Genomic DNA, 23,190 nt, shown 5'->3' on the forward strand with positions numbered 1-23,190 from the left:
TCTGAACTACAGTTTGTCTGAAGCCTCTCACGAGTTACAAAACTGGCTTCTTCTACCAGCCAATAGCAAAATTACAGCGAGCCTAGAACAAGAACGTGACACACCACAACACGTAGAGGCGGTATAAATAAGCCTCGATAAAGAATTTGCACAAGTAAATCATCCGTTTGAAGGCAATTACCCACGAAATATGAAGGCGGTTCAGGACAAAAAGCAGCATCAACAATAGGTCTAACCAGAGAGTGCTGTTAAAACGGACAGTGGGATGAATCACAACCTCTTTATAGCCACCAGCCGAGCTCTAAAGACAGAGAAGAGCTGAGTTGGGGAAATACATGTACCAGTCAAAAAGGGTACTTAGATCCTTTGTGTTGGGTATACTGCCCCACGGCATGCTGGGGGGGACAACAAGTATGGCTGCATGTATTGGTGAGCGGGGGCATGGGCCCAGACGGACGGCCATCATCTCTTTGGTATGCCTTTGCTTCTCATTCACATCCCACCCGCACAGGCGCAGAGGCCCATCTCCCCACAGCCCTGCCCCTTCCTGTTGTTGCATTTCAATGTAAATGGGCGGGTGAATGGCTGCAGCTGGCCCATCAAAAGGCCAGCCCTGCTGAAGGGCCTTGGGGATTGAGATTCAGCCAGGCCACACCACCTCTACCCTCCCCCACCGATCAACACATTGTCCTAACACCCTTACCTCCGTCTTTAAAGTGTACGCCCAACACGAAGAGGACGGCTGGGCGAAGCAGGACGTAAACTGCTGAAGTTGTTTGCCTCCGAGCACAACAGTAGTCCGGCATGAAGCCATTTCTCAAAGTGCCAATAAGTCCCAGACATATTTTATTTATCTCAGAGAGACAAAGGTTGGTAATGGCCAGGAAACAGGATGCCGTTCCATCTCGATAGGGAACAGAAAACACAAAACTGCGTTTGCATATATTGCATTTACCATGACTTTGAAACAATTCTTCTGTCAAAATGCTATGTTCGAAAAAAGGGAGCTGAAACTGCAACGGGGAGAAAAGTAATCGGACAGGATAATTTGACTGCTCAAGAAAAACAATATTGTTTCAGTTCTGTAACAGTAATACTGTGTGATCAAAAGTGTTTAACAATAATGCTATACAAGAAAAAGCACAATTTTGGGTTTAACAATAAAAAAAACAGGTTCGAAAAATAGCATCAGAAAAGATCCAACTCACTTTGACCCTCAGACATATCGCTGTGATTTGTGCACTATGTTCTGTTTTATAACACTGCTTATTATGAGGTTTAAAAAAAAAACATGTGTCCGCCACCGTAGCTTTGGATTGGAACAGAAAACCCTTTAAAAAGAAAATGTAAAAAGCCAGAGGAGGAAAAACAGAAATGCTAAGTGAATCCAAGAAAGCATTTTCCCTGGGTTTCAGCAGCAGACTGAACAGACCAGAGCAGCCGAGCCTGGAGGGACTCATCACACAGACCGTCTCTGCCATCAGCTCCCAGACCAACTAACCTCATAACATTTTCAATGCCACGTATGGATAATAAGTCCACCCATGCAACCCCCTGCCAGGCAGCACATTCAATCAAAACACCAACTGTTATTTCCAGATTTGCAACACCCCCAATTCATGCCGCCTGTCCAGATTAATTTGCCCAATAGCGTAACCTACTCGGGTTCTTTAAGAAGACACAGATGCAATGTTGCATTTTATAACAAAGACTTTTCACTGATCATTACGTGCATCTCTTATCATTATGATAAATCGCTGATGTATGTGAGGTAATAAAACTACAAACAGTGTTCAAGAGAACAACTCAGTCAGCAAATTGGACGATAAATTCACCGTCAAGATCACAGTGTGCGACAACAAATTATTATCTTATATAAATAATCAGTAATGGGGACATAATGATCGAGTCGGTAAAGGCACACATGAAGAGTTAGAATAGCACGGTAGGTCCAGAGAATTGCATCACTTCACTAATGCAGCCTTTAAAAACAGACAAAGAGAGCAACTGTCCACAACCTAAAACGATATCAAGTCTCATTCAAATATCGATATATCACCCAAACCTATTTGCTGTAGTTCAAAGTGAAACTAAAAGCATAATAAAATAGGAACCTTCAGACCAACACAGATATATGTTGGTCAGATTGCAAAGCTGTACAAACCCAAACTCCCTACCAAACAGTTTATAAGTGTTTTTCTTTCAAATCAATAAGTAAACACAGGTTAACTAACCTTGCAAAAGAAAATAAATATTATATATTTATATTATAATATCTAGCTTAACTGCTGGTCAGCTCTTATTGTAGAGAATGGCAAAACAAATCAAACTTTTGGAGCGTACATCTGTTCAAAGTTGTGAAATGTTCTGCAGACCTAAAAATGTGAGTACGGGCATAAGTGAGTTTCCCTTAAAAACAAAAGCACAAAATATTACTTTCTCCAAGCGTCGATCAGAGAGATTATAGCCTGGCTGGTGAAAAGCACATTTATGGAGAAGCAGCAGAATGCCCGAATAGAGATCATTTCCCTTTCATGTGCAAGAGACTCAGAGAAGAGAACATATTATCAAGAGCGGTGCAGTGGAAGGCTCAGCAGTAAGTGCAACCTAACACGAGTTAAAGACGCCACCAGGACCTCCTAAACCCCAAAATGAGGCTCTGGAGTCCCTGAGGGAAACAGCAGGATTTGGGCCCGCCATTTTGTTCCAATTTGCTCCGAGGATAGGGGAGGGGGCAAAGGACGAGGCTGCATTTCAAAGGGCTTCAGATGCCATTTGAGTATCTGCAGAGATTGTGCTGGTAGAACAGCAGCTTTAAAAGATGTAAATAACTCAAAACGGGGGGAGAGAGAGAAACAGAGACAGAGAGAGAAAAAGGCAGAGACAGACAAAGAGACGCAAGAATCAGGAGTAGCCATGCTTGTTTACCTAAAAAAGGACCACACTCAGCACAAAAGGGGGAGGGGAGGGCAGGCAGAGTGCTGGAGTTACAGCTGAAGGCTTCTTGGCCCTCCAGAAGAAGGTTTCTCCGCAATATTCAGGGGAAGAAATTACTCCTTATAATACAAACTAGGTCAGCCACCTAGGCATCATTTTGTCATTTAATAAATCCAGAAAAAAAGTGCCACCAAATATTTCCCCTTCCTGGCCACTGAGTGTTTAGACAATTTAATGCCTGTATCTGTTCAGCTTCCATTTACTCCAACAAGAACAAAAGCATACTTAAAATAATATGCCAGGTAATGTAACAAATAAATACAGACGTGGATGGAGAAATCGTATGGACAGAAGGAGACATGGTGCCAACGTAAAAACTATTTGTAGATAACAGCGTTTCCTCTGCATTATTTTTGCAATGCTGCAGCGGTTTTGTGTTTCCAGCGGAGCGAGTTCAGAGCATACTCTGTTCTACTGATGCAGTTTTGCCCAAACTGCTCTCTGTGAAGTTTGCAGGAAGTTATGCAATATAGACACGGTGCAATTGGTGTACAGTGGAAAGGAACTACACTGCACACCTTTGCACCAACAGAAAGTAGCTGGTTTTAAAAACTACATTTTTTGGAAGAAAGAAACCACAAGACGACACATTTGGAAACGTAACTGAGAAATATGTAAAGACGCTTGTACAAGTGTTACATGCGAGTAGAATCACTCTTGTTGCCAAATGTGCTCATCAATGAAAGGATTGCTGATATGTTTACATGAAATACTTCCACCGTGAGTCGAATAACACGGACAGGAGAACGACTGACAATTTGAGTTAACAACAATTACATTTCAATTACTGATTATCCACGAGTGTCATACACTTTCGGGAAGAAAAAAAATGCCGTGCCATGTCTCCGTCAGACAGTGTTCTGCAACCGATATCCGCAGAATAATTCTATTAACTCTGAAACTAAACATCTTCAGCAAACACATATTCTTACTTACATAAAAGGAAAACCAATAACAAACGACTGAAATATGAACTACGTTTGATTGTCTCTAAATCCGTTGTACCAAAACTCTCGAAACTGTTACTTGACAGGCCGCAAACTTTAGAGCCCATTTTTTAGAAAGAATTCAGTGTTTAAAGAATCAAACGCATTTTGTCAGTAGAAAGATCAAATGATGTGGTGGATGGACACAATTTAGACAATTCCATAGGAAAATGTTAAATATGTAATGAATATCAATGAAAAACAACATTAAACTATTAAAGTGCTTCAATAAAGTTTTAAACATTCCACATAGGGACCAAGTCAAATAACCACCGGTGCGTCTGGATGAGTCCCTCCATTGAACACCTGTCAGCATCACAGCATCGGTATCAATAATCAGCATCAGTATCCATTTCAATAAAATAATGATACCTATCCCTAATTACCAGGCTGGCTGCCAACAATGAGCTTTTAGTTGCCAAGAATTACAGATTGGTTGCTGGTCAACTATAACTTGCAACGAAAATGTTCCCAAAAATACATCAAGGGTTCAGTAAACAGACATTTAGTTTCACTAAAGACAAAATAAAACAGACAGTGACAACTGTGATACATTTAAAGTGATTAAGGGCAGACAAATTAATTACAAAAGGCAGACAAACATCCTACAAGTCATTTTGTAGTTTGACGGTTCATTTAAGAAGATATAATAAACCCCGCTGATGAAGTTATTATTCTGAAAAACTACTGTGCAACTCTCCGCATCAGATTTCTAGTAGAGCTGCACCGATCAGGTTTTTGGTGCCGATCACCGAAATCAGTATCTGCCGATCACCGATAATACCGATCACTCAGTGCGTTTTCATGATGGTATAATTCTAATCTTGCTTTAGTCGGACTATGCTATCTTTTGGGGGATCTGCTAGTATCCCAATATACATAGTAGTGTAATTCGAATCATTGGCTGAAAAAATGTCATATCCGATACGATAGGGCGGCGCTGTTTTCATTAACACACTCGAGACAGCCATTTCTTCACCACCCCTCACCACCCACCAACAACAACAACATCGAGAAAGATGGGCAGAGGAGAGCAAGCCTATATTCTGCTATTCTTCCATGGTGTTAATAGGAGTACAGCGAATGCAAATGACGCTATTGGCTGAGTTGATAACGGAGAGAAGACGCCGTACGACGAGGTACAATTTAATTTTTTATCGCTTTTTTCACTCGACGGTCACGACATGGTGAGGAGGAGGCGGGAAGATCGCAACGCAAAAGCCAAAGTCAAAGTCATTTCAGAGTCATTCACATTACGAGCCGCGTAGTCGAATTATCTATCGACCACGACGGACCGATTGTGTCGACATCACCGAAAGTCGGACCCGCGTAAAGTCGTAGGTGTTTGTTTATGAAACGTCGATTTCAGTTTCGAAACGAATAAAATAATAACACATTGCACATACGCCGACTGATCACCGTGTCGATTGAAGCATTCTATTTATTGTGTAGCATTATTGCCTCGGACTATGAGGAAATACATATATAAAGCAACCCAAACATTAAAGAAATTACCGATTTCTTTAAACATTTAGGACTTTTACTTTGAAAAATGTCCTAATTGATACATTAAAATAGTTTGATTGCTATTGTAGTGGATTTCAGATATGTATGGAACACATCTGCATTATTCATATCATGGAACTCTTGGGGAAATCTATATACAGGACTTTTTTTAACATACAAAAGTCTGACTTATTTTTATAAACTCTTCCTTGGTACAGTAAAAATATTTTAATGTTAGCATAATTTAAGCTAAATCTCAGAAACGATCTATAAAGATACAAAATCAGTTCATTGTTTACTTTTATATGTTAGTGTTTGATTTGTCGACATCTTATTTTGATAAACGGATGTTGTTTCACGTGGTTCGTTCTGCTAACTTTGCAAAACCGGATGTTGTCACTTAAATCCTTCCGCTAACTTTATCAAAACCCTCGCGCGCTCCCGATCGAATGCGTTTACCGTCAACATCAGTCTCTAGGGGCTCAGACATGTGAGTGTCGGCTGAGTTGACCACGGAGATTCAACTCGGGGGACGGGGACGCCGCTCGGTGCGTGAGGATCCCCTCGTGGTCCTCTCACTCTGCGGCCCTCGCCGGGCGCATCGTCTCCGTTGCGATGCGCCGCGATTGAAACGCCTGATAGTTCTCGCAGATGTTACATCATCTGATCGGCCGGTTTGATAACGCCGATCAAAACCGATAATGGGAATATCGGCCGATATGGATCGGCGCCGATCAGATCGGTGCATCCCTAATTTCTAGCCATCTACCCTTTCATCCCTGATGATATGCTTTTTAGATTTTAATGCCATTTGTTCCTTAATTTGTCCCAAATCAACACTTGTGCACAATGTGATTCAACCGTTACTGTCGAGCCACCCAAACACAGCAACCAACAACGTCTTGTGCTCCCGTTTATCATCGTTGGGTTTTTGCCATAATGCAAGGGCCGAGTTGTGTTCATCTTCTCCTCAGTATATGTATTCGACTATCCAAAAATGGCATAGGCAAATTTAAAAGGGATCAGAAGAAGAAACCGAGCAATCGGGCATGTTTACCACGACCCTTTGTTCACAGCACCATGTCAATGGGCTGGAAGCCCAGAGGTTGACAAGCTGTGGCGTGCTACAAACGGGTCGGCAGATCTCCTGCATCTGGTTGAAACGACCATCAACGGAGTCAAGAGAGGAGCGAGACGCGCTGTGAGGAGCAGGAACAGAGAAACGCTGCTTGCCTTTCGATTGCACCAAACGTGTGACCTCGAGCTACGATCACAGCGCAGGATCTTTGTGACCGCAGCAGAACTCCATTTCCTGTTGCAAGCAGAGGGCATAGTTTAATTATCTGGTAGTACTTCTAGAACGGGGGCAAAATCTAGGCATCGCTAATGGAAACCTGATGGTACCCACAGTTCAGGAGTTCCAGGTAGCTTTGCGATTATCTACACGTTTAGCTATTTTGATTGTACAACTCAAAAATATCTCAATAAGACGACTGTTAATACATTATTATTGGATGGAATCCATATTCTGCATTTACTGTAAACATCAGCATGTCTTTTAATCATTTCTGATTTAGACGAAAACACACCACCGTGGGCCCAAATGTCTGAGATTGAGATTGACTAATAATCTAAATAGAATTTAGCACACAAACAAAATGTGTGGGCAGTATTGAGAAAGAAAGAAATACTTGTATTGACATATTACACAGTTATATACATATATGAAATGTTGTATCTGCATTTAACCCTTCCTTAGTTATTAAGGAGCAGTGGGCTGCAGTGGCCCAGGGAGCAACTGGGGGTTCAGTGACTTGCTCATGGACACTACGACATTAAACTAATGGGGATAGCGGGGATTGAACCGACTTGCGGTTGCAGGACGACGACTGAGCTACAGCCGCCCCAATGTCAAAGAACACAAATCAACAACTATCAACAACTATCAAATTGACTGACAGACCAGTGATAGCAATATGATTAGACCTCAAGTGTTAGAGAAAAACTTCTGTTTTAATGCGATTGCAATTGCGTGTCCTGTGTGTGAGACACTTCCATGGATATCCGTTAATGTATTTGAGATCACATTTCGTAAAGAATTCCTCAAAAACACCTTTCCTGGACTTTTAAAACCGTGCACGTCCCTAGTCACTGTAACAGAATAAGGCATATCTTACCATTTGAGGTATTAACTATAGCACAGACAAATAGGACCTACGCAAGCTCAAGGGAGACAGAGATATGCATCACTGCCTCTGCAGTGAAGTCAACATGAACGCCCCAACAAGCTAAAACACTCAGTATCTTCATCTTGGTGGAAAACACCACCAGCGGCACTGCAGTGTTTTCCTCAGCATTGGTACTGCACCAAAGTAGAGGGCTTCTCCTCCAGATTACATTTCCTCTACACCTCATCTCAAATCCCAACATGGTGTGCCCCTCCTTTACATGTTATTTTACAAAGAAAACACAGGCACTACACTGTGCTAACTTGGGTAATTGTGACAGTTATTCATCTAAACAACCCAATGTTAGTCCACTAACTATTGACACTTCCTGATAAAACCAAATAGCCTTTGGGGATTTAAAAAAACTCCACTTTATATAGCCTTACAAAGCACACACATTTTCTTCATGGATTGTAGTTCTGACAACCCAATTAATTGCTTTCCTTATAGAAATACTTGAACCATCCATGTTGCTTCAGTGCTGAAACAGACCATCAAATGAACAGGACATCGTGCTTTATGACTAGAATGTATGAAGCTGTGGGTTCACACTTAACTGGAAAAGCAAGTAGACTAGGATGTCTTTAGCCCAACTGACAAATAACTACTATCATTGTGACAAGCAACAATAGGTAAACATGTGGATGTCATTATTGCACTTCCTTGAGAAATGAAATTATAACAGTTGTCTTGGATAATAAAAGGGCCCATATGTGGTAATCCTTAGAAAATACAACACATGTAAGACTAAACTTACACTATGGATGAATAGTGCAAGTAATGTTAAATGCCCTCTTCCAAAACAAGCCTGATCTGTTGGTCTGTTAGTATGCATTTAGGCAGGTGTGCATCAACGATATTAATGTATGCAGAACGAGCTGCTTACTCAAAACATTTCAATTTAATTTTAAAATACCACACATATGCCAATTCCATCACACATAGCCATTATTTTACTGAATTATTTATTTTCTAAATATAACGTATTGCAAAACAAGAGCATACGTTAGCTCTGTCTGTAATACACGATATTAATATCCTTTATTTATCAAATCATTAATCAAATCATTTTTAACACAGCTGACGTGATAACCAAAGAAAGGCTACATTCAAGAACCAGAGCAAAGCACTACAAAAAACGTTGTATATTTACAGTAAAGAAGAAAAAACAATTACATTTCAGCACGAAGCACACGCTACATGCTTTTAAATCCTAAGTAAGATATTGCAAGTTGACCTTTGTCGCAACACAAATCAACCCGAGTTAACCACGGGGGCAGCGAGTCGGTGCTGTTGTTGTTACCGCGTTCGCTGCGTAGGACCAGATAAAAATGCGATTTACCTGCGTCTGAATGTCCACAAACTCGAATTCTTAATCTGTATTAGTTAGTCAACGCCGCGCTGTTTTCGGCCGATGCTTGATGATCCCATTTGTTGCCGTTGGTTTAGTACAGACTGGCCCGGAGACATCCGCATATAGTAGCGACGACCATCGCAGCTCGAAAAGCAGCTCACCAGAATCGAAGCTAGCGCGAGCTTGTTAAAACCATGTAGACCAACAAACACAAGTCCAACGGAAATAAAGACTAAAATATCCAGGGAAAGTCTTTCACAGCGTTGCTATTTCACCGTCACCGCAAACTACGAACCTTTAACACTCCATTTGGGAAACGGTAGGCTTGCTTGGGTTAACGTAAACCATCAAAAGATCATATTTTGTCACGGTTTAATCCTCTCCTCCAACACATTCGAGCGGTTTTCGAGCGGCCTTTGAGTTCAGTGTGTGGACGCTGGGGACGGAAACGGTTCGCTGATGAAACGAGCATTCTGATTGGCCAGGGAGCTGTGGGCGGCTACTGTTTTCCCACGACATGAAACAGACGCCATTTTGGATCCACTCAGCACCCTTCTAGCGCTTCAGAACACATACAAGCATGGCTCCAACATGGCTGAACCCGGTTCACAGTTTCATACCCACGGTACCACACTCCATTATATAGTTGGAGCCCAAGAAAAGGAAATGGAGTACAGGCACTGGCTGCACTCGTTTTAAACATTTCTAGAAACATTGAGGTATTTCTATTCCAACTCATTTGAGTATTTAGATTCGGCAACAGTTTTTGTGTACTGTTACGCGTACACTGACAATTCTGAAAGTATTTAGTACTCAGGCATCAACATATGCCGGTAATGGTTATCGCACTCCTCGTCAATGCATACTCGTATATATTGTTCACTACACACTATATTTATCATACTGATATTCTCTATGATTTCTTCTCCATGTTTTAGGTTAGACCTAGTTTGTCTACGGTCTATGGTCAAACCTCATACGCAGGTTATGACTGAAAGGAAAACATAGTTGGCATGAAAGCGGAGCGTGCTGGTGAGCAAATGTAACGCACCCATGGCCGAGATGAGACGCAATCAGATAAAACGAAGGCTTCCATTGGCTCAAAGAAAATATCTATGCTCGTATTGGTTTAAGATACATGCCATTCAAACTGACCCGTATACGTCGCTTTCCACGACTGCCTTGATATTTTACACTTTACAACAGTGCTAAAGGAGCTGAAGGCAGCAATCTGCACCAATTAGGAAAGACACGTACAGCCTTTCACTGACTGGAGTAAATAGGAAGTCAGCATTAAAATGACTTTCCGTGGTGATTATTTGCAACAAAAAACAGCACTGTTAGTTCTGTATGACACACCGCCCGAAGTTCTCAAAACATGCGATGGGTGTGTACAAGTTTGAACTTAGAGCTGTCAACAAAAGGGTTCATAATTATTAATGTGTTACTCAATTTAACTGGATCTGGGTCTACTCAATGAACTACTAGCGCACTCTGCTGGACTCCTGGGGTGTCAATGTAATTGTGTAAAAATATTTCAGTCCTTAATACTTTACTGATGTTTCGTCAAATATATGCTGGATTTATCAGTTTTGCAGAGCTGCAATAATATTGTTTTCAAAATTCTCGAGCTATTATTTTGACAGGTAATCAAACAAAATAAGAGTTACTTTGATATAATATCTACAGATATGCAGGTTAAGCATGTGCATTGTATATGGGAACTCTGAAATGATTTAAGCGTTTTTTAAACACGTAATAACAACTAGACTCCCATACAACTGCCCCTCAGCACAAGAAAAACCCTGGGCCCAAAGTGGCCGAGGATAAAGCGCAACTATGAACTGAACCAATATCAGTGCGCAGTGAATGTGCGCCACATGGTGTGAAGCAAAGTTAACTTCTTTGCAGCGCTACCGTTATCTTGAAAAAAAGTGGGCACCATTTAGAGGCAATACAATGTATTTACTGTTAACTGCATGAACTGTAATGCGAGACTAGAGATTGCAGCGCCGACATTGATTGCATAATACCTGCGCAAATGTCCGCGCAGCGAGTAGGTCCTTGAACAATAACTAGAAGGTTGTAGTTCAAAGTTCGAGGCAAAGATGTTTCCAAAACCAGCAAGATGTGTAAAACGACACGGTTCAATATTATTCACCGTTGAAACATAGTCTGTCGCAACTTTGATAATCAGACAATACAGATACAATCTCGTTTATGTCCACCTTCTTTCTTCGTGGAGGAGGCCCGTGATCTCGGGCTGACATCTTTACACAGTTGGATAACAGAGGAAGCTAGCTAGCTCTCAGCGGCTTCGGGGGGTAAACACTGACAGCTATGGCATTGCAGAGGTCCAGGTAATATAACGCCACAGCTTTTTGCAAAAACAGACGCCATGTCGGCGTTGTTGCTGCAGCATCGTACTGGACTGTGTAGAAAATACAGTGCGGGTTTATTGTGGACTCTGTCGAGACAAAACTCTCGCGTATCAACAAAACACGCGCTGTTCAGAGGTGATCATGTAAGAAAGATGCTCTGCTCCAAACCAGAGCGGCCACTCACAGGTCCACCACAGGGACTCATGGAGGTAAGTGGAAACACGCCGTCGTGTAAGTGTGATCCGTTTAGCGGTGGCCTCTCACATTGGACTATACACGATGAGGGGTCGACAAGCAAGGGGATCCCGCTTTCTGGATTTGAAGTAGACATCTCAGTGATTTCCATCAGTCACATATGTATATATATATATTTTTAAAAAAATATATATATATATATATAGAGAGAGAGAGAGACCGACTCTACTTGTGTGTGTCCACGTAAGAGTCAGTCACTATCAGTTCCATGTGCTTCAAATTAGATCAACAGTGTCATCAGGTGACTTTTTTTTAGAGGTAAACTTACGGTGATAATCATTGGCTGCAATTATAAAATGTTTAACAGTCCATTCGAAATTCATTGTGAGGTGCTTTATGATATATTTAATAAGTGTATATTTTTAGTAAGTGTGATTCAACAGTTATTCTACTGTCAAAGTCCTTTTCATTTGAAATTGCATCATGCTTTACTGCTTCTACTTGGTTTATCTTCAGCAACTGTTATTACTTCCACTCTGACAAATTCTCTCTGATATGTTGTATTACCCAACAAAAAAAATGACGATATCCCAACGTTCCTATTTTAGAGTCTCCTCCACAGACCCTTGGGTCCTGGCATGGTGGGAATGAGCAAAGAGTTAATCAGAAACAACCTGCTGAGGAACCCTGTTGGTTTGGTGAATCTATTAGGTAAATGCATAGTTGTATCATCCCTAGTACCTTTACTTAAACATCTTTTATTTTGCTAACATATGACTATTTCTGATTGTTAGGATCAATAAACTTCTTCAGTACATCTCAATCCAAACAAGAGAAAGATAAAAGTAGTGGACCAAAGGGGAAAATTCCAGAGGAAAATGAAGGTAAGTGATAAATAGCTCAACTGTTTAATGACAATATGGCTGTGATCTTAATTTCTCTCTCTCATTCTTTGTATTCTCCTCCTTCACAATCTGCCTCGCCTTTCAGAGGAGAAGAAACGTCGAGAGCAGGATGACCAGATGTACCGGGAGCGCCTGCGGACCCTCTTCATCATCGCGCTCGTCATGAGCGTGCTGAACTCCATCAATACCAGCGGCGGCAACATCTCCTGGAACGACTTTTTCAACGAGATGCTGGCCAAGGGAGAGGTGTCCCGCATACAGGTCGTTCCTGAGAGTGACATTGTCGAAATCTACCTTCATCCTGGAGCGGTCATCTTCGGAAGGCCTGTATGTCGAGCCCGATTTATTGCAAATGCTAAATGAGCATTAGAACTGTTCCAGCCGCCGTGCACACTAACTCGCTCCTTTCCCGCCACGTTTCCTGCTCTGCAGAGGCTGGCGCTCATGTACAGAATGCAGGTTGCCAACATTGACAAATTCGAAGAGAAGCTGAGAGCTGCTGAAGAAGAGCTGCTTATCAACGCTAAGGACCGGATCCAGGTGTCCTACAAACGCACAGGATTTTTTGGGAAGTAAGAACGTGACCTTTTTTAGCACACACTTTAAAATAAATACCTTTATGGGGTTCAATGAGCAATATGAAGGAATGTGATGTCCATACTCTGTAAAAGCTTGCGTCTACCACTGTTTTTCCATCTGTTCTCTTCGCAGTGCGGTCTATGCTCTGGGGATGGCTGCTATTGGCGTGGCTATTCTCTGGTACATCTTCCGACTAGCAGGCCTGGGTGGCAAAGATGGCGGCTTCAGTGCTTTTGTGAGTGAAACCACAGTTGAAATTTGGCCCGTGCACCAGTAGTTCTTTTTTATTACGCTTCACTGATATAATTTGTGTATTAATTGCGTATTACAATGCATTTAACAGAACCAGCTGAAGATGGCCAAGTTCACCATTGTGGACAGTAAGTCCGGTAAAGGTGTACGTTTCAAAGATGTGGCGGGCCTACACGAGGCGAAGATAGAAATAAAGGAATTCGTGGACTACCTCAAGGTAGGAATATCTATTATAACTATATGTTTGTTTCCACCAGATCTTGCATGAGTAAAACCTGAAATTCCCCGATGTCTATCTCATTGATGTTATGTAATGTCAGAATCCAGAACGGTACCTGAAGCTGGGAGCCAAGGTCCCCAAGGGTTCATTGCTGCTTGGGCCTCCAGGCTGTGGGAAGACGCTGCTGGCTAAGGCTGTGGCCACTGAGGCCCAAGTGCCCTTTCTGGCAATGGCCGGCTCCGAATTTGTGGAGATCATTGGCGGTATGTACACACAACACCAGCAATTATTATACTTGCGTCAGAATTATGCTGATATTCGATACGAGAGTAGGTTTGGTTGTTAATGATAACATTGTGATATAGATTAAATGTCTGTGCTTGTGCTCCAGGGCTTAATTGAAGAAATCAGACTTTTGTTCTCATTATTTACACATTATTAGCCTTTATTTCTCCAATTTAGTTTGTGTAATTATCGTTTCAAATAATCTGTCCACCAGACCAGACTGGAGAGATCAAATTATTGGTTAAAAAAATATATATATATCGTGATTTTGATTCCAGTCGTCATTGCTCCGCCTTTACATGGCGGCCTTCTGGTAGTTTACTCCTCGCGTGACGTGCGTTGCGTTGGCGTGTAGGCCTGGGTGCTGCTCGGGTAAGGAGTCTGTTCAAGGAGGCTCGCAGCAGAGCACCCTGCATTGTCTACATCGATGAGATCGACGCTGTGGGGAAGAAGCGCTCCACCAACATGTCGGGGTTCTCCAACACTGAAGAGGAGCAGACCCTCAACCAGCTGCTGGTGGAGATGGATGGTGAGTGACACATGGCATCGCACAGCAGTTTGCTGTCATCGGAGGCGGACCTTTCCCACTGAATGGTGAAACATTTGCTCCGTGTCTTGCAGGAATGGGAACGACGGACCACGTCATCGTCCTCGCTTCCACTAACCGAGCAGATGTCCTGGACAATGCTCTCACGAGACCAGGCAGACTGGACCGGCACATCTTCATAGACTTCCCCACTCTGCTGGTAGTCTTGAGCATTCAAGCCTCTGTTTTTTTTTGCTGTTTTGAAAATATACATTTCATTATTTGGAGCAGCACTTTTCCCAAATATCGGTATCCTATTGAGCTGTTTTAAACATTATGAAGCAAATCAAATGTCTAATTGTGTGGGAGGTCGAGTTAAATCTATTTTTTTTATTTGTATTGCTGTCTCTTAGGAGAGGAAGGAGATCTTTGAGCAACATCTGAAGATCTTGAAGCTGACCCAACCAGCTAATTTCTACTCTCAGCGTCTGGCTGAGCTCTCTCCGGGCTTCAGTGGTATATTTAAACATGTATATATATATATATATATATATACACTACCGTTCAAAAGTTTGGGGTCACTTAGAAATGTCTTTATTTTTCAAAGAAAAGCACTGTTTTTTCAATAAAGATAACATGAATCAAAAATACACACTATACATTGTTAATGTGGTAAATGACTATTCTAGGTGGAAACGTCTGGTTTCTAATGAAATATCTCCATAGGTGTATAGAGGCCCATTTACATCAACTATCACTCCAGTGTTCTAATGGTACATTGTGTTTGCTAATCGCCTTAGAAGACTAATATCTGATTAGAAAACCCTTGTGCAATTATGTTAGCACAGCTGAAAACAGTTATGCTGGTGATATAAGCTATACAACTGGCCTTCCTTTGAGCTTGAAGTTTGAAGAACAAAATTAATACTTCAAATATTAATCATTATTTCTAACCTTGTCAATGTCTTGACTATATTTTGTATTCAATTTTCAATTCATTTGATAAATAAAAGTGAGTTTTCATGGAAGACACGAAATTGTCTGGATGACCCCAAACTTTTGAACGGTAGTGTATATATATAATTTATATATATATATATACAGGACTGTCTCAGAAAATTATAATATTGTGATAAAGTTCTTTATTTTCTGTAATGCAATTAAAAAAACAAAAATGTCATGCATTCTGGATTCATTACAAATCAACTGAAATATTGCAAGCCTTTTATTATTTTAATATTGCTGATTATGGCTTACAGCTTAAGAAAACTCTAAAATCCTATCTCATAAAATTTGAATATTTCCTCAGACCAAGTAAAAAAAAAGATCAAACATTTGAAAATGTGTTTCCAGGTGTTTCGAGTTAATTAGACGATTCAAGTGATTTGTTTAATACCCTACTAGTATACTTTTTCATGATATTCTAATATTTAGAAATAGGATATTTGAGTTTTCTTAAGCTGTAAGCCATAATCAGCAATATTAAAAGAATAAAAGGCTTGCAATATTTCAGTTGATTTGTAATGAATCCAGAATGCATGACATTTTTGTTTTTTAAATTGCATTACAGAAAATAAAGAACTTTATCACAATATTCTAATTTTCTGAGACAGTCCTGTATATATATCCATATTTAGTGTTTTGTCCTCCATGTAAATCTTTGAACAACTGTGGCCATAACAAAATGACGGCCTGCATCTATGAATACACAAAAGCTGTCAATCAACAAACGTGAAACATTACAAAGTCACAACACAACCTGTCGATGTGTACTGATGTGTCGTTTCCATATGGTGATCATGACATTGCTGTTTCCGAATCACTTTGTCCCTGCAGGTGCAGATATAGCAAACATTTGTAACGAAGCCGCCCTGCACGCTGCCAGGGAAGGGCACAAGTCCATCGACACCTGTAACTTTGAGTATGCAGTCGAGCGACTATTAGCAGGTACGGCGACGCAAATCAGAATCAGCTTTATTGGCCATGTATATGTGCGCATTCATGCTGTATTGTGGGAAAATATGCCACTCTGGCGTAATCTGACAGGTGTGTGTGTGTGTGTGTGTGTGTGTGTTCAGGGAGTGTGAAGAAGAGTAATATCCTGTCCAAAGAGGAGCAGAGGGTGGTCGCCTTCCATGAGTCCGGACATGTCTTAGTGGGATGGCTTCTGGAGCACACAGAGGCCGTCTTGAAGGTAGCAGCTGAGTCGAGTGGTTGTGGTCATTTGTAAAGACGCGGCAGGACGTTGGTTGAAATCTTCAGTTGTGTGGTGTGTCTTTCAGGTGTCCATTGCCCCGCGCACCAATGCCTCTCTGGGATTCACCCAGATCTTACCTCGTAACCAGTTTCTGTTCACCAAGGAGCAGCTGTTTGAGCGGATGTGCATGGCCCTGGGAGGAAGAGCTGCGGAGGCCATCACCTTTAACACGGTTACAACAGGTACACTCCATTCATTGTGTATCCGCTTTAATCACACCTGATTTCTTTCAAATAACCGCTTTAAGATTTCTAACCCTTCTTTAATCTTAAACAAATAATTATGTTTTTTTTGTATTATTCCTGAAATGAAGATATATAAAGGAAACTGCTACAATGTGGTGTTGTTTTCAGTGCAGTACCCTGATACATATGTGTTCTACTTAGTCAAACATGTATCGACTGCTGAACGTCCAAATCCTTTCCTATCCTGTGTCCCATAACTTGGCATCCAGTTAAAAACCGTGATTGAAGTCTCCTCACCCTGTGTCCCCAGGAGCTCAGGATGACTTGCGTAAGGTGACGCGAGTGGCCTACTCCATGGTGAAGCAGTACGGCATGTGTGACAGCATCGGCCAAGTCTCATTCCCAGACACGGAGACAATGGGTGGCGTCGGACGCCGTCCCTTCAGCCAGGGCCTGCAGCAGCAGATGGACCACGTGGGGTTCTAATATTGGATTATTTGTTTTGTTCTCTGTTATCCCGCATGTTGACACAATGAGTTTTGGGTTATCACCTTGAAGTCTCCCTGTTCAACTTCCCTCCGACACATGGAATGTTGTTTCACGTCATAATTAAATATAGATTTGACCTCACGCGTTGCTCTTTCAGGAGGCCAAGTTGTTGATAGCGCGTGCTTACAGGCACACAGAGAAGCTGCTGCTGGACAACCGAGACAAGCTGATACAGGTGAATTGCGCCCTTCTTTGATCAAACATGTTGTGTATTTAGAACATGGCTATTTTCATCATTGAGCACTTCTGTGCAACCGCTTTGTGTTCAGTTGTAATAAATCTCAACTTATTGGTGGTCCGTCTTTCCAGATGGCCAACGCGCTGTTGGAACGAGAGGTGGTGAACTACGATGACATCGAAGCCTTGCTGGGCCCCCCCCCCTACGGGCCCAAGAAGTTGATCCTCCCACAGAGCTGGTTGGAGGCCGAGAGGGACAAGCATGACACGGGAGAAGACAAGCCTCAACCGCCTCCCCGTAAACACGGAGAAGAGGACGGGGATCCACAGCTGGTGTGATCTTAAAATGAACGTCTCAAGATCGTTCTCTGACTGCTGGATCTTGTGGAGGTCATCTGGGGCTTGGTGCATTTAATACAACCGTGCTTTGATTCTTCGCTTTGAAGCTTTATAGGCCTGAAAGTGAAATCGGCAACGTTTCAATGGAGATGTTGTGTGCAAATGCACAGTTGGATGACTCGTTTAGATAACCTGAAACGGGCCTAAATAACCCAGTGCAACTTTGAAAATGACTCTCTGAGAGAAATCCCATCATTCGTGTGTTTGCTGCACCACCATGTTATTGTGCCACGGACACATTAGAAACAGCTCTGTTCAAAAGGAATCTACTTACTGTATGTGCAACCAACATGTCCATGCTCTGTGCACTAATACCTGAAAATGACGTGCGATCATTTTTATGCAAACCTCACTGCAGTGCATACAGGTTTGGATTGGAGTAATACTTTTTTCAAATTTCGTTGTATTTGTCAATGACATAGCAGAGCAACTGCTAGCCACTTATAAGTCACGTCATTCTATACTGAAAAGTTGCACCAAATATATGAGCATCCATTGAGGGTACATGAACACGTGCAGGTCTGCATTATCGTCATGTTGATTTTTAGGCTACAGATATTACTCCACACGCCGTGGTCATCCTCTGACTCCGGGACATACAGATTGAGTTGATAGATTGAAGTACCGGTACTGTTTTCTTTAAGTCTTTTGGACTGTGTATTTGTTGTGTTGCCACAAGTGACTATCACGTCTCAATGGATGGTGTTGCTAAATATTTAAGTTTAAATAAAGTTTTTAAATATGTGTTTCTCTTAATGTTGCACTTAGTTTTCGTGGCAGCAGAGTACATTGATCCACCAACACCTTTCAAAACATGCCCCAAACCACACTCAACGCCACCTCATTGAGAAAGCAGAAACAGGATTTTAGATTTATTTTGCAAATTGATTAGAGATACACACTGAAATATCACATTGATATAGTGTTCAGTATTCCTTTGGGCCTCGAGTCTTCTTTGGTATGACGAGACAAGCTTTCCACGCGTGGACCTGCAGATCCTATCAAGCTCCATCAGATTGGATGTGGCCCGTTGGTCGAGGCCTCCCGTCTGCCAGATGTGTGTTTAGGGCCATTGTCCTGTTGGAAGGTAAATCTCAGCCCAGCACGTTTTCATTGAGGATATTTCCGTACTTCTCTCCATTCAACTCTTCCCAATCTCTCGAGTCTCCACCGCTGGAAACGCTGCAACAGCTCCATCTGTTTGGTGTTATGTTTGATATTCCATTCCATTATCCGAACCGCTTATCGTGGGGCGCTGGAGCTGATCTCAGCTGACATTGGGCCAGGGCGAGGTTCACCCTGGACCGGTTGCCAGTTTATCGCAGGGCTGACATAGAGACTCACGACCATTCACGCTCATAACCTCCGGGCAATTTAGAGTCCAATTTACTCCTACAGTCTTTGGACTGTGGGAGGAAGCCCACGCTGACATAGGGAGAACATGCCCACTCCACACAGAAGGACTGGCCGGACCGGGACCTCGCTGTGAGGTGACAGTGCTGGCCACAACAACACTGTTGGAGCAAACATTTAGTTTTTATGCTTTCTTATATCTTTGAAGGAAACACTGGGTGAATTGGGACGTGCACTTCCTACAATTGAACACAGGGTGGCACAGTACCATTAAAAGGCATTTAGGTAAGTGCCTGCTAATGAGAACATTGTTGACATTGTTTGTGGCAGAACACAAGCCGAACATGTCCCCCTAGCTTCAATACTTACAATGGAAAAATGTTAGGGCCTCTACAACAACCAATGTGATATTTTCACTATTTTTATTTATTTATTATTTGTAAACCTTTCCTGTTTTCGCTTTGTTGTTATGTGTTCAGTGTAGATTGATGACATGTTTTTGTATAAATCTGCAACATAACAAAATGTAAAAACAACACACACTAAATAAAAGATTTACAATTATTCTGTAGACACCTTTAAACTCTAAACTCATACAAAAAAACCACAATTCAGAGTCTACACCTCCAATCAATTTGATTTCAGAATATTCCGTTGTTTTGTTGAGAAATATTTTTCTCCCAAAATGATTTACAGATGCTGGAATGGAGGAAAAGAAAAACAAACAAAATCAATTTACCTTATAAAATAATAATGTATATAAAAAAGAAATACATAAAGTTTTTTTTCTATGAGGTTAAACATAACCAAACATGGACATTCATTTCAACACACACTCGGTGCGCTTCTTTTCCTCGTGGCGGGTCGTGTCTACTCAAGCTTTACTTTGCAACGAGCCATTTTTCTCATTTCTGTCCAAATGATCATCAATTTAACCCGAAGGCACATTCAACTAAAGACCCGTGGTTTCACAGAGCATTTATTTTTCTTTCGCACGCTTCAAATCTCGTCTTGGACTAAAATCTTTTCAAATGTGTGCAGAAAATAAAACTCCTGAGGCCTGATCTGTGCCCATAACTGGCGGTGAGGCATGCGGGTCTTCTTTGTGTGGAGCGCTGTCCGCCTTAACATGGGTCAAACATGTTAGCCAATTTCTGAAAGCGTGGTCCCCAGTCGTTGAGGTAGTCGTAGTCCTGGTCTCCGTCGGAGCTGCCTGAAGCAACGGAGCTGAGGCTGCCTGTCAGGGAGCCCTCTCCCTCGTAGTCATAGATCAGGGCTGTGTCGTATGGAGGCACGTTGGGGTCGTTGTCGGCAGCCTCCAGGCCCTGAAGGAAGACCAATGACGCGCTTTTTAAGTTGACAGAATCACACAGCCTCTTCTAGGAACAACGGTTTTTTCTAACTTCACGTTACTAGTACATAGTCCTCCCCAAACATGAAAACAGATGTTGATGAGTAAAATTAGTGATGTCGCCTCTAAGTATATGCACATATCGATTGAAAAAACCCCATTTAGTGTCTTTCTAAACTGATCACAGTTGAAATGTATAGGACAATTTCTTATCATCACAGATTAAAACAATTATAAAAAAGATGAACTTCATCAGAAAGGGTGAAGGCGTCGTCACAGATGCACACGTGCAGGTGAAAGAGTTGTCTTTCTATCAGACCTGTTGATTACTTTGCGTTTTTTAATTTGATAGTAAATTCATTATTTGCCCTTTGAATTTAGGGATGGGTATACCCTTCAATATAACTTTATATAATCGTCTGATATTTTAGAATAAAGTCATGATATGAGGGTAAAACAGGGTCCCGGTAGAAGCGTCTCACATCATTGATGTAGTCTTCGATGTCAGTGGGATCCGCTGGGGGCCTCCGTGGGTAGATGGGTGAGGGCAGGTTATGCGGGGCATCCCTCCTGAGGGGCTGCTTGCCTCGAGGGTAGTAGGACCCCGGCGTTGAAGGTGCGTCATGGGGATTCCACAGCAGGTCAATGCTAAAGCCATTCTGCGAGGTGCGGGGAAGAAGCTACAGATGGACTCTGCATGTGCTCTACGAATACAATGATAACGTGCAGAAACTGGACCACAGGGTCGTCCAGACCTGTTGACTCGTGACCTGTGCAGCCTCACCTCGTCCTCCTCACCCCCGCCTTGCTCATCATAGTTGAAGACATTGTCCCGGATGTCATCTTCTGATTCCCCGACGAGCAGACCTGATCCTTTCTTGATATGGTGGCGTCTCCCACAGGTGGTCACCGCCACAGCCAGGAGGAGCAGCACTGCGATCAAACAGAGGACAACCATGAAGTGTTGTTCACCATGGTGTAAATGATTATAGGGCTTCTTTTCACTATCAATTCATCTGCAGATTTATAGTTTAGTCTAAAATATCAGAAAATAGTGGAAAGTGTCAACCCAAAGTCATATTTAAATGTCCATTTTTTATTTATACGTTTATAATAGGAACTAGACAAGGTATTCAAGTGCCAAAATGGGTTTTGTAATATTATTGCATCAGATGGCATTAACGTTCGTAATTATTTGTCAAATCAACTCCAAAAAAGCACATCTTCACGAGTCATTTATTTCAACTATATCTGAGGTCATGTTTGCAATATAAAAGACTACTGAGCCATCATGTACATTGTGCTTTGTATTTGTTGATGACATGTATTATTATCGATATATATGTTGATGGATTGAATCCACAGGACCATAGGACAAGGTATTCGTTTATTGTGTCTTATGTTTGATTTACCCTGTTTAACTTTATGCTTGTTTATTACTTTAATTGAGAACCTTGTATAAGCCCTTTGGGTTTCTTTTCTCACCTGCACTCATTTCTGCGTCTTTTGAAAATGTTACATTTGTACTGTTTTTCTTTTATTGTGCAAATAAATAAAAAAATAAAAGACTCCTGAAGACTGGACGATTCAAGACTTACACAGTAGGAGTGCAATGCTGGCCATGATGATGATGAGAGCGATGAAGCTGATTCCCACACTGGAGCCGAGGACGGCCCCCGCCTCAGACTTACAATCTCCAAAAGAGTCACAGACACACACCGTGACGTTGAGCTGAGCATAAGCGCTCATGAGTGGGCTGCCGGAGTCGGACACGAACACTGTAACCGCATACTCCCCCGCCTGCAGCTCTACGAGGGGCTGGAGCACCGCGTGAGTATCTGAAGAGGGAAGGAGAGTGGTGTGAGGTTAGGACACTCATGCAAAGCCCTCTCACTCCATCCTCGCCCCAGGCTCTTCTCTCACTGTTGACTTGATTAACGGTCCAGTTGATTGACAGATCCCCAGGTATGTCGAAGGCGAAGGGTGCAGCGTGCGGAGGGAGGTCTTCATCCACAGCCGTCACAACCAGACCAGAACCCCTGTGGCTTGCCCCCCGGCACACAGTGCCGCTCAGAGGGAAGAGCTGGGGGGGGAAGTCGTTGGTCTCCTTCAGAGTGATGGCCACTCTGGCGGTGGTCGACACACCGCCGGCGTCTACGCAGGAGAACGCAAATACACAATTAGGCCGTTACGATTCAGCCTCGTCAAAACTGTTGACTTTGACTGTTTATCTTTCTGAAAGTGCATTTTGTTTTTATGAAGACTTTTTTTTTTGTATGTGTGGAACGCATGGATAAACTGACCTGTGACCTTGACAACAGCATTGTAGACATTGTTTCTAACATTCGGAGATCGCATGTTGAAGGTTCTCTTGGCAGTAATGTCTCCCGTGTCTCTGTTGATCTCCAGCCACCTCTCGGGATCTCTGCTCATCTCATACCTGCCACAGAGAGCAGAGTTACATTTACAGACACATTAACTGTAAAATTACTTTAGTCAAGTTTG

At 42.2% G+C, this 23,190-nt stretch overlaps 3 protein-coding genes across 10 annotated transcripts in view; 1 reads left to right on the forward strand and 2 right to left on the reverse strand.

Annotated features, from left to right (window-relative positions):
- Positions 1-9,464, reverse strand: part of ankrd11 (ankyrin repeat domain 11) — a 99,294-nt gene extending 89,830 nt beyond the window's left edge. For 2 of the 3 annotated variants that reach the window (XM_056412371.1, XM_056412369.1), the window contains exon 1: positions 9,367-9,464. The gene's annotated coding sequence lies outside the window, so the exon portion shown is untranslated. The other variant, XM_056412370.1, reaches the window with a different exon arrangement.
- Positions 9,465-11,178: 1,714 nt separating this feature from the next.
- On the forward strand, positions 11,179-18,725 carry spg7 (SPG7 matrix AAA peptidase subunit, paraplegin). Its single transcript, XM_056411913.1, has 17 exons — positions 11,179-11,661; positions 12,256-12,358; positions 12,442-12,531; positions 12,638-12,879; positions 12,985-13,124; positions 13,264-13,366; positions 13,475-13,600; positions 13,704-13,866; positions 14,244-14,417; positions 14,510-14,634; positions 14,828-14,930; positions 16,251-16,361; positions 16,493-16,608; positions 16,697-16,853; positions 17,167-17,330; positions 17,503-17,580; positions 17,715-18,725. Exons 1-17 carry the CDS (start codon positions 11,470-11,472, stop codon positions 17,919-17,921), a joined length of 2,394 nt encoding a protein of 797 aa, XP_056267888.1. The 5' UTR covers positions 11,179-11,469; the 3' UTR covers positions 17,922-18,725.
- A 115-nt stretch (positions 18,726-18,840) lies between these two features.
- The window catches only part of cdh15 (cadherin 15, type 1, M-cadherin (myotubule)), a 39,798-nt gene continuing 35,448 nt past the window's right edge, over positions 18,841-23,190 (reverse strand). For all 6 annotated transcript variants that reach the window (XM_056411918.1, XM_056411917.1, XM_056411920.1 and 3 more), the window contains 6 exons: positions 22,989-23,125; positions 22,609-22,839; positions 22,284-22,523; positions 21,470-21,618; positions 21,168-21,344; positions 18,841-20,659 (listed from right to left, as the gene is read on the reverse strand). In XM_056411918.1, coding sequence (XP_056267893.1) covers positions 20,459-20,659; positions 21,168-21,344; positions 21,470-21,618; positions 22,284-22,523; positions 22,609-22,839; positions 22,989-23,125 — 1,135 coding nt within the window. In that variant the 3' untranslated portion in view covers positions 18,841-20,458. The remainder of the gene's footprint in view (positions 20,660-21,167; positions 21,345-21,469; positions 21,619-22,283; positions 22,524-22,608; positions 22,840-22,988; positions 23,126-23,190) is intronic.

This window comes from Pseudoliparis swirei, chromosome 4, assembly GCF_029220125.1.
Source record: "Pseudoliparis swirei isolate HS2019 ecotype Mariana Trench chromosome 4, NWPU_hadal_v1, whole genome shotgun sequence".
NCBI lineage: Eukaryota > Metazoa > Chordata > Actinopteri > Perciformes > Liparidae > Pseudoliparis > Pseudoliparis swirei.

Bases quoted from the DNA above. Each gene is read 5' to 3' on its own strand.
- spg7 (XM_056411913.1), top strand. From the start codon at position 11,470: ATGTCGGCGTTGTTGCTGCAGCATCGTACTGGACTGTGTAGAAAATAC. The intron at 16,362-16,492 runs GTACGGCGACGC...GTGTGTGTTCAG, and splicing joins AGTCGAGCGACTATTAGCAG to GGAGTGTGAAGAAGAGTAAT. The intron at 16,609-16,696 runs GTAGCAGCTGAG...TGTGTCTTTCAG, and splicing joins ACACAGAGGCCGTCTTGAAG to GTGTCCATTGCCCCGCGCAC.